At 40.9% G+C, this 12061-nt stretch overlaps 1 protein-coding gene across 9 annotated transcripts in view; it reads left to right on the top strand.

Annotated features, from left to right (window-relative positions):
* grik4 (glutamate receptor, ionotropic, kainate 4) overlaps positions 1–12061 on the top strand; it is a 317151-nt gene that overhangs the window by 268285 nt on the left and 36805 nt on the right. For all 9 annotated transcript variants that reach the window (XM_044203352.1, XM_044203355.1, XM_044203351.1 and 6 more), the window contains one exon: positions 672–776. In XM_044203352.1, coding sequence (XP_044059287.1) covers positions 672–776 — 105 coding nt within the window. The remainder of the gene's footprint in view (positions 1–671; positions 777–12061) is intronic.

The raw sequence follows: 12061 nt of genomic DNA, 5'->3' as shown, positions 1-12061 counted from the left end.
AGTGGTAACGATCTTCGCATCTAACTCGTATATTTCCCAAAATGTGTAACTTTTTTTACTTTTTCGATTTTTCAATTTTCTGACTCTCACTTGCAGCAACAAGAAGGGCAGGAAATAGCATTAATTAGATAATGTCAGATAGCAAAGCTTGTTGAGATCTTCATTATTGCTTCACTTTCTACATGTTAATTGGTTGTTTTAGAGCCTAGATAGTTGCACTGACAAATGATGTGTAGTCTGTGCTCTCATCTTCTTTAAAGATCAACTGACCTAGTGGATAGGGAGTATATCTTGTCTCTACATTATACTGAGAGACAATGGAGAAGGAGAGATAAAGATGAGCTGTCAGTGAATAAAATGTGTTTTCCTATTAGGGTGTAATGGCTGTAAGTGATTGGGCTATCGAAATACTTAAATGTGATGTGTGTTCGATATCAGACTATTTGTGTTTCCTCTCTCAGAGGAAGACGACGTGACTAATGGCTCTTCTATTTTGCTGTAAATTGAAGATATTATAGCCTCGTCTTCATATTATTATTCTAAATTCTGATACTAAGCCAGTAGTGCTAATGTAGCCTCCAGTCGTATCCACAATAGGTGCTGCTGAGAGGGAAGCAGGCAGGATTTCTTGGTGAGGTCTTTTAACATGTTGCTGTCTCTGTGTTGGATAGGTAGAATTGGATGGTCTAACAGGCCACATTGAATTCAACAGCAAAGGCCAGCGGTCTAACTATGCCTTGAGGATCATGCAGAACAGCAAGGATGGCCTAAGGCAGGTAAAGTGACTCCCAGTCTTACAAATCTGATGTTGGTATTGTCTGTCTTCAAAGTAATCACATGTTATGCACTCAGACAACACCTTGCTATAGCATAAAGTTAATGTGATTGGCTTCAAAACAATTCACGTATAAACAGTGTGGTATTTCGGAAGTGACTCCCACATCCATTTTCACTGGCAGTAATAAACCTGTACACAAAGCTCCTCAGCACTGTCCTGATCTCAGTAGGCACTACTTCTGGCAAATGTTACAGTTGTCTTTATGGCAGTGATGTAACTCGAGCTGGATCGTACAGCAGGGAGCCGTGATAACACTTGCTCAACTGACATCTTTTGGTGCAAACAATCCCCACTATCCTGCTAGCAGAAGTGTCAAGGTGCCAGAGGACAACATTTTTATATTGCCTCTTTGAAGGTGCAAAAAGCATATTTTTACAAAAAATATATTTAGGTTAAAGTCAATATGTGTTGGCTTTGCTGCTGTTGCTGCTATTATTGGTTTTACAGATATGTCTGTAACTTATAGATATTAGATATATTTGAGGTTGTGATTCTTTATGGAATAAAAGAACAGTTAGTGATATCTTTTCTTGTCTCACAAAATGACTGTAATATATCAGCAGGGATTTGTGGGTAGTGTTGATCAATACCAGTCACTTCAGTAGTGCCTCAGTGGATGCTGGGATTTCAAGCTTCCTACACAAGTGGCCTTGTTGTGTTCTTTTGTTTAGTGGAAACACTCTACATGCACCACCAGGCATTTCAGTGTATGCCCTTACCCACCCTGCACAGTCTCTGAAACTGGTCTCCCCTGACATCTCTTTGCCTCAGTTAGTTTAACACCAGGGAACACTGTTTCAAATACTTTTTACACATTACAATACACATTTACCAGGATTACAAATACTGAAAGTAGTCAGTAATGAAATGTAAGTGACGAGAGGCTTTGAGCAGCTTTGAGTACTGCCTGTTAACGAATGGATGGCAGAACTACTGGTGCTCTTGTGCTATGTACTGTATCAATTGCTCAGGGGTTGGTGATATTATAGCAGGGATTTCCAATGCTTCATGTCAAGAATTCACAAACCAAAAAGCATTACACCCCAGATCTCTAATATCTGACGTAAGACATAAGATATAAAACCCATCACCACAAAAATCATCCCAGACATTCTCTCATTGTAACGATGTCTAAATATTGAAATAGAGAACTGCGAAATCTTCTGATGGAGAACTGACATTTCCTGGACCCCACTTTGGGAACCAGTAACCAGGGGTTTAGCAAGGTAGACAGAGACAAGGACATTGCTTCAAATCCAAGACTGGCTGGGGAAAATGTGTATGAGCAAAGTGATTGTCCAATACTCTCCCATCCATCAACAGCATCTCCAAATGCTCCAGTGGAGCTGAGCCGTCACCAGCAGTAAAAATCTGTGGTTGATCTCCCAGGTAAAAAAAAAAAAATAGGTTGTATGTGAGTAATGGATGGGAAAAAAGGGATCAAAGGTAAACATCAGCACAAAAGTAGCAGCCGCCTTGAATAGCTGAGTGATAGACGTGTGGATCAAGGTGATGAATCTGGCTGTGATCGGGTTTGCTTTTATGGTAAAAAGCCGGGTAACCCTAGGTTTCAGAATATTTATGAAGATAGCCTCTTTCATAGGAGTCACAAAACAGCTTAAGTTTCCATTTTGTACATTTTACATACAGTTTACATTTTGATGTGTTCTGATAGGTATTGCAGTGTGTGTGATAACTCTGTGCTGTGGAATTTAAATAATACTGTATTTGTGAACCAAGTTATGGGACAAATTGCAAAAAATGAAGTAAAAAAAGAGGAATAAGTTATATAAGGAAAACATGTATTTTCAATTTCTTCTGCCAGCCCCGTTTAAAGAAGTAGCAAGTTTCCATGCCAACAAGGCATCCAGTCACACTGTGCAACTATACTTGATATTGTCTGTGACATTACAAAATTCTACATGTACGTAAGTTGTGCCTCACAACGTATTTGTCAAAAGAAATTGGGTCATTTTTGCAAAAAGACAACTGTTGAGAGTCTTGAGCGACCAAGCATAAATTAAGCTTTAGTATGGCCTTGAGCCTTAGACAAGAAACATCCAGAACCAGGAGCATGAAGTGCTTTGGGCACGAGTACTGTATGTACCAGTGCACACATAAGCATACATTTCAAATACAGACCATCAATGTGCAGTATATACTGTATGTACGTGCTTCATTTTCTAATGGGCAACCTGTAAAGTTCAACCAGGTTTACCCAGTTTAATGACACACCACCACTTTCTTTTTGTAAAATGCAAAGCAAGTGATGACCAAAAATCAGTTTTACACACAATTTAGTGAGTATAACATTTCATATTAACAGCAGTGCACATGTACAGTATGTAAGAAAAACAACAATAAAGACACTGGTGGGCTTAGGATTGAATATATACATATACCTCTGTGGTGACATGTTAAAAAACCATCCAGTTATGAATGCCAAAGTAAAGGGAGACACATTAAGCAACAAACATTCAAGCAAAGCAAACATCTGCTCCTTTGCTTTTGTCCAACTAAACTGAATACAGTAGTACTCTGTCCTCTTTTTCTCTGTACCTCTCATTGTCTTTGCCTCTTCCTCTCTCCCATTCAGCCCATACAATGAAAGGATTACACCTGACTATCTGCTGGCATCTTTACTTGCTATGCGTCTATCTGTTATGAGCAGTAGGCGATTTCTTCTTTTTTAACAGGGGGGACGGAGGGTTTCCCGGTTTGTTTCGCTCACCCGTGACTAGCCAACCGACTAATGACACACACAGACACACATACACACACACACCCCACACAGCTATATAGTTTAGAGAATATTATCGATCCAAGACGAAACTGACAGAAGGGAGGGACTCCGAGAAAAAGTCGCAATTACAAATCCTTCTGCTACACCACAGACAGCGGCATGGATTTATCAATACACAGCACAGTTAGGCTACTGATCTTTTAGAGCCATGGTCAGTGCCATAGATTCTTGCACAAACCTCAGTCAGATAAAGGATCAATGAGTCAGACAGACTAGACTAACATCTTCAACTAAACAACCCCTCTGCCCCTGCACTCTCTCTGCTACTAGGGGATGGAGGGGGAGTGGCAGGTTAACAAAGGGGATACATTTTGGTCATTTTGCTAACAAGGGGGATGGTATCCCCCCTCAAATCACCTACTGATTGTTTGTGAATAGCACAGACTGTTCTGAATGCCATCATTTTTACATACAGTAGCTGATATTGTGTGCTAGTTTTATACAGCTTGCTCTTAAAACCCTGTTTTCTATAAATGCCAGGACTCAATAGTTCACATTTCATCTTAAGGCCTGATGCTTGATGTAAAGCGATAACTGTAATCCCTTAAATTTATGCTTTTTCACGGTGCTGTACCAAACTATGCATAGTATTTCCCCTAGAAATACCTGTCTCTCACCCTGACAGCTATAGTGTGCTTTTCCTTCGTGCCCTGACTATTGTGTTTTTCTGTCAATGCTGCATTATGTATGATGGTTATTAATTTATTCATAATCCATAATCCTTATCCATCTGTCACCACTCTGCTGCAGCAGATAGCTGTATTTGTGCTTTCTTATCTACAGCATTTTAAGTAGTTGTTGACACAGACAAGACACAGATAGTTTGACAGTACAGAGAGGAATAACTGAGTTTCACACCTCTGTTTTAAAAAAATTCAGTTCAGATGATCTCCATGAAAGAGGGGATTGAGTTCCTACCTGAGTGTGAGAAAAATCTTACCTAAGCAAACCGTAAAAGAGGCAGACAGCAGCCCATCTGCCTTAATTAACCTTGTCTGTGTCTCCCCATGTCCCCTCTTTATACTGGCACTGGGCCAGTCTAGCAGAAGGATAATGCTATCAGGCCTAATGTGATGATTTCAACCCGAAGTATTATAAAACAGCCCTGCCAGTTATGATAATGGGGAGAGGCAAGGTGTTAGATGGGGGACAGAATGGGGGGTGTTGTTTGTTTTGTTTACTAACACCTCCCACATGCTGTTGGGTTGGTGCTGCTTCAGCCAGGCAGACACTGGAGGTGCCAGGGCCTTGGCAGAGATAAAGAGGATGGCTCGCTGCCCACACACACACACACACATACTCTCACACCTACACACACAGAGTTTAAGCAGAATATTTGCAAATCAACACATGACTAGTTGATATTTCAGGTCTTTTGTTTAGTTAAAAGTAGAGTAGTAGCATCATAGTCTACAACGCCCACACTGTGTCTGGTCAGTAAATGCACATCAAAACAAGAGGGTTTTCATTCAAAATGCAACCTCAAAGGGGAAAGAACATCTTCCATCAACTTCCATCCAACACTTTCTTGAGATAGAGAGCAATGAGGCGTGTCGTACACAGCCACCGACCTCCATTTCTCTACCCCACTTCCTCTCTCTTTCCTTAGTCGGTAGCAACCACCATCTCCTCATCCAGAGCCTTGTGGTTGTGCTATAGATCGCCTCACACATCAGACCATCAGCTCCTCGGGGGTTCAGTACTCTACAGCCAATCACTGTCACAAATTGAATTTCTCTGGCAGGCATTTTCACACATTAGAACAGTTTCCTGCTGCTCTGTTGGCTCCGCCTTTCTCCGTTTTATCTATCTAGCTATCTGTCAATCGGCCTGTTTGTCTGCCTGTCTGTCCGTCTATTTAGTCACCATCACAGGTTGTTTTCTGCATTACTTTATAACCTAATGAAAAATGAGCACACGTCATTAGATGTGCTATGCAACTATCAGCTCTGACTAGAGCATTAATCATTGGTTGTGCTTGAACGCCAAGGATTTAGAGAAAGTCATTCATGCTTTATTTTCACAGCAGACCTCCACATCTGTAATAGTGAGTCTGCACTGGTTCTGTTTCTGCTAGTTCTCGACTCTGCAGCAAGGATCTTAAACACAACAAAGTACCCATATCACACAAGTTCTAGATCAACTTTAGGATTGATTTAGTGTAAATGTTTTACTTTTGACATAGAAGGTGTTAACCTGGTCAAGCCCCAAAGGGTGATTGTAATTTTGACATTGTGGCTGCTCAAATTTATTATTAATGCTTTTCATTCAGAACTTCAAACCAGAAAATAGATAATGGTCTTTTTATTGCTTCTGTTTGAATTCATTATTGAATTATTGAAAAGTGTATTTTGACCAAGTGTGGCCTGATGCAAAATTCATCATATAGAGAGATATGCTCTAATATCATCTGAAAATCACCCATCTAGAGCACCGTAACTATATCAGCATAATATAAAAAGCAAAATTCCAGTAATCCAGTAATGAAAACAACCATTTCAGATGACACTTCAGTTAGCCTACCTTATTTCCAGAATATAATGTGGCTACATTACGCAATATTCTTTATTTGTTCAGTTTTGGCAAGCAAAGTCAACTTCCCAGCTGCTCCTGTGCTGGCAGCCAGGTAGGCCAATGATGATGGTGTAAGAAGTTGGCATGGCATTGTCCGTGCTCTGGCCGAGGCACCACCAACAACAATCCACAGAGGAGGCAAGAGAGGCAGGTGGAGGGAGAGAGCAAGAGAAAAGAGAGATGAGGAAAGAGGACAAGAGGATGACAGGCAGAAAGTAAATGAGACAGAAAGGGCGTGCGAGAGAAAAATAGGACAGAAAGAGAAGGGGCAAAGACGAAGCTATAAAATTAGAAGCAGTGAAACGATATTTCTGCATGTCAAATAACAGCTGGGGCTTTTTTTTCTTACTGCACATGCACTATTTTAGCTGTCACCACATCTAACACTAAAGGCAACAACACTGACCTTCACCCCTATTTCTCGTTGGAATGACTAATCGTATTATATTAAAGGAATAGACTGTAATCCTCTATATCCTTTTGCTACGTCTATTCACAAACCAGTGTAATGAGCTAGATAAAGGAGTCTAATACGAAGAACTATCTTGGCTTGAGTGTGCGAGTGTGACCATGTTTCTGAGTGTATATTCTCCAGATGGTGTGAACACCAGGGGTACACTGTAAAACAGTATCATTCTGGATATATATAAATGGCTAATATAACTCAACCTGTTCCTCTGACTGCTTTCTCCTCTCCAGGAACATCGAAAGACTGAGCAGTTTCCTAACTCATACTCTGTTTGGAGGATCAGAAGTATGAGAGCTGTTGTCATTTTATTGTGATACTGGGCTGTGGCAGCTGTAGGACAGCTGACTGATCTATCTGACATCAGTTCACAGTGTGTATGTGCTGTCGTGTGCTTTTTATGTTTATACTTGTGTGTGTGTGTGTGTGTGTGTGTCAGCGCTTATGTGTGAGCACTGATGGGGTTGGTGCCAGCCCCCGCTGCCTGCTTCTTGGCTCTGCACACAATCACACACAACGAGCCCACCGCCATCTATGCATGTTTAGCTGAGGCACAAGTCTTCTTCCAAAACAAACACACTGTTTGCTGCCAGCCAGCCGCACCACAGCACACACCATACTGACAGAGCGGCCCAGCCTCTCTGTAGCCCCCTGGCCTCCGTAGACTAGCCCTCATTTTCTGCATGGAGCTCATTGACAGCAGCACGCCTGTTAATTGGAGGAAGCTGTAAAATGAGTAATTATTGCAGTTTGGGGTAGGCAAGCTGTTGCCTGTTCTCTGTGCTCTGTCATGTGAGTGTGTGTGAGAGTGCAGAAGAGAGGGTGCTATGCAAGCTGCATCAGTGTATTTCTATGTTTATGTATATTTGTGTGTGTGTTTTGCACATAGTACATGCATGCGTGTGCATCTCTGTGCATTGCAGGGGGTTGGTGAGCCGCAAACACTCCTGAACAATTCCTGAAGAGAAGTGCATCACTAATTAAGTTTTATAATGGAGGCACAGCTTTGGTATAAAAGCCACCTGAGAGAGAAGAGAGAGAACAAAAACAGAGAAAGAGAGAAATATTTTTAATCAAAGAGTCAGTTGGAGAGACTGGAAGAGGCTACAGAGCAGGTTGTGAGCGCGTTACAGCAGGACATGCTGCCCAGAAGTGGAAAAGGCCAAAGACTGCAGCATGACTCAGAGCAAATTGCTCTCATTATCAAGTCCACAGGTGCGTTGCAAAATTCGATGCTCACAAATAGATTTGGGTCTGACATTCTATCACACTCATAATGTGTTTTTATGAAGCTTGCAAGGTTGATGGAAACCAGACTTCGACCTAAGCTGAACTGCCATAACTGTCAAAGGTCAAAGAAGCATGAAAGAGTTTGAGGCATTCCTTTAGTAACTGGGACTTACTGTAGTTTGTACCAGTTGTCCCTAAAACTGCACATTTTTTCTAACTTTATTTTATGCCATGTTCAAATTCTGCTTCCCTGATCTGAAAATTGTAATCCCATCAACATAACTTGAAAAGTGTTTTTTTTCCATTACTTTCACTGAAGTAATTGAAATCCCTCCCTAGGCGAATGCGCAAGCTGCCCAAACAACCCCTGACAGATTTACTGAAATAGAAAGTAAGTGTCCTAACTCATTCCTTTTCATCAGGGTAGATTACATTTGCTGCAGCATTAAGAGTGAATTGCCTAAATACAAAGAACTGATTAGGTTTCAAGCTCAGGTAGAGAATTCTCTAGTCACGTTCGACACTGCAATCAAATTCATTTTGATTATTTTGCCTACTGAATAGATTTTACATCTGTTCAGCAGCAGCAGCCACAACTCAAACCATTTGTTTATCAGATGTAAATATACAGGATCCTTGGTTGCAGTACAGTTTTTTTTTTAACTGTGGATATTGAGTTTTTGATGGTATCTTCCTCCCACACATTTTAGTCCCATGATCTAATTTCTGTGCGTTTGCATGTCCCCCAAATGAATCTTTGTGAAGAGATCATCAATAAACTGTTAAATCATCCAGACCTGCCCAAGTACATCCTTTCCAATTTCCTGAATTATCATTTTAGCATTTATAGCCGGATTGCTTTTTTTCAACTTCAGTCCCCTGGTGTCCTTGTGTCAAGGTCTTTAGAGGTAGAGCCAAGGAACGGACGTGGTGAAGTAAGAGGAGACCCTTTTTATCCGCATCTGCTTCCCTTTATCTGAGGGAACGCTGAGTGCCTGGAATTTCTTAGAAATACACACAGACACATGCTCGCACACTCTTGGACACACACACATACTGTATGGGCACCACTTCAATTTGCAAGAAATGATTTGAGCTGTGTTATTTACACAAGACTTCCTCCAGTTAAAGGGTGAATGTGCTCGTTCAATTTCTTTCTCTTTTCTATTGGATTTATTTATTTCCTGTCAGTACCGCTCCTATGTTTATTACGGCAATCTGCTCCCCCCCCCCACACACATACACACTTTTCTTTGCTTCCACTTTGTCTCTGAGAACACTATTACTCGAGCTGCCCCCACTGCTGCAGATGCAGATGCACTCAATTCAATTTCTCTCCACTGCTGCAGTGTGAGGGGAGGAGGGAGGGAGGAGAAAGGGACAGGTACAGCGAGGTAGAGGGGGGAAAAGGGGAAAATGTAAGGGGATGAGAGGTGTGGGTGGTACACAGCAGTTTGACAGATTCAAGACTGCCTCCACCCTTTTTCTTTCCTTGAAGGACGTTATCATAGGAACCCGGTGTAGCTCAGCACACCATGACATGGCTTGGATCTCTTTCTCTGCCTCAGGCTCCAGCAGAGATGAGTACATCTTAACCAGGTCTGATAGACATACAGGGTCTAATACGCAAGAACTGCTGCTTGAGCTACTGCCACTAAGGTTAGAGTAAGTTTAGAGACTGATGTGGCCCTATGATCTCCAGCTGTGCAGTTTAAACATATTTCTATCTTTGACTCTGTGTGTTTGTGTGAGTGAGAGAGCCAGATTGTGAGAGAGGGTCTGTTAGAGAGAGTAAGTCGGTATCTGTTTTACAGCTGTGTAATTACAGCAATAATTACAGCAAGTTTTACATCGCAAGATGTGGCCATTCAAATCAGACGTAAAGGTGCTCCAGATGGCCTCCTAAAACAAGGTGCTCTGGTGTTACACATAAATTCCTGGTCTGCAAATTGAGTTTTGCCATGAATCATTTTATATGTGTCTTTATTAGGGTCAGGATTTAATAGGGGCTTGTGACAAAATTGAAAATTCATAAACTGCCAGTGAAATTTAAAATCTGTGAGGAAAACGCCTCTGATGGTATTCAGTCTGGTAGTCAACAAAGGAAGTGTACAATATTGACAATTTGGGGACAAAGAAAAGAATGGAAAACTGCTATTTGCCAGCAGGGGAAAATAAATAGTAGTGGTATAAATTCAGTGTTTATTTGCCAATACAGCTGTATCACTGTTAAATAACATTGTCCATGAAAAGTTGCACAACATTTTTGATGTTCAGATCAAGGGACTATCAAGCCTGCTGAAGTAAGACTTCTTCTCTTCCCAGGGTCTTAATTTTATTTTATTCAATGTTTTATCTTTTGCTAGACATATCCCAATAACAATATTCAAAAGCTCATCAGGACTGAGCGTTCTAGTGTGGTTTTGTTGTCAGTATTATACTGCTGGTGCGTGTTTGAGTGTTTATTTTCATTTGTGTGTGTGTAGTTCATGTTTCCAGCCACTGGAACTGCAGCATGTCAGACTGCATTAACTTCTGAGGATTATCCATTAAACACGGTTTCTCTCTCACCTTGTTTATGTGCCATCTTTTTTCCCCATTTCTGCTCATTTCATTGAGAAGAGTGATGGTGCTCTGTGCTTTTCCAGCAGGGAGTTTAGACTTTGGAATCATCTGCCTGGAAGCTCAAATTAAAAGAGTGAATTCAGTATCGTCTGTTTTATCACTCAAACAACCTTTTGCACGCTCGCTTCATTTTTTTATGTTCAGTCCTCCCTGGGGTAGCTCCTTCTTTTATGTTGTTTTAATCTCTGGTGTTGGTGATGTTCTCTGTTCAGTACACTGATTGTACTTTTTATCACATCACCATGTAAACCTTGTTTAGAAAAAGTGTTCTGACGTAGGAAACTGTTATATAAAGTTTAGTTACTTTGTAAAAGCCACATGCCCTCTTGCTAATGTCAGTAATGCTCAGTCACAAAGCGGTGGATCAGTTTATGAGCGGCTTTGTCTCCTCCAGTTTATTGCACACAAAGCTTTCTCTGTTATGAGTTAAACGTTCTGAGTGCTGCAGACAGTCCTGGAGGTCAGAGAAGCTATGAATTTTGAGAAGAAAAAACTTGTCTGCTAGGAAAAGACTCAAGTCACTTTTATTAGATTTCCTCTCATTTCATTTTATTTTCATTTCGTTTTCACAAATGCAGATGAACTCTAATCACAAGTCATAAATGTAATTAAATGTATTTCTTTTGAAGTATGATTAGAATGCACGACATCAACATGAAGTGGTTTGATTCTGATAGTAAGACCTTGTACATGTATGTGCATGCATATACTGTATAAGCTAATGCTATCCGACTTGGTGGTTTTATCCCTCAGACTCACACAAGGACACACAGAGTCATTTTCAGCAGGGATGTAACAATGTTGGAGACTTTGTCAGCTGCACGATACAGCTGTTGATTTAAATGTATGGGACTTGGGGAAAGCAGGGCAGCATTGTTTACAAGTCATATTAGTCGTCTTTTGACATAGTCTCCCTCAAGACCTCTCTGTGGTTCCCTTTTATTTCTTGCATCTTGACCGAGATTCATTCAAAACCTTGGAGGAAATTTTAAGCTGGTCAAAGACAAGGTTTGATACAGCTGCTTTCTCCTGAGTATATGCAAAACATATCAGTGTTACACATATTAGAGGCAGTATGGGTATGTCACACAAATTTTGTGGCACGAGTTAAAGCAAAGCATATTGAATTGTAACTAATAACGATCTCATACAATAACGTTGTATGAGATCAAATAAGAAATTAATGCAATCCTACGGAATCATCAATCTGCTCAAAGTTATCTGAGACTACGTATTGAAATTCATATTGAATTTGTCAAAGCAGAGACTCACATCACAAGTCTACTCACACCGGCATCCTCTGTGTGTCTCTAGTTCTCTCCTTTGTTTGGTCTCTCAGAGACGTACAGCAGTCCCCTTTCCTCTTTTGTTTTTCTCAGTTTGCACTTTGCAGGCTGGAGATGGGGAATAGATCAAAAGCAGAATGGATGAGCTGTTTTGCAAGATCCCCCAGTCTTAACGGATTTCAAGGCTGGGTGAGACTGTGTATGTGTTGCTTGGCTGGGTGTGTGCGAGTGTGTGTATG

Source organism: Siniperca chuatsi, linkage group LG7, assembly GCF_020085105.1.
Source record: "Siniperca chuatsi isolate FFG_IHB_CAS linkage group LG7, ASM2008510v1, whole genome shotgun sequence".
Lineage (NCBI taxonomy): Eukaryota > Metazoa > Chordata > Actinopteri > Centrarchiformes > Sinipercidae > Siniperca > Siniperca chuatsi.
This window is presented reverse-complemented; position numbering and strand designations above follow the sequence as displayed.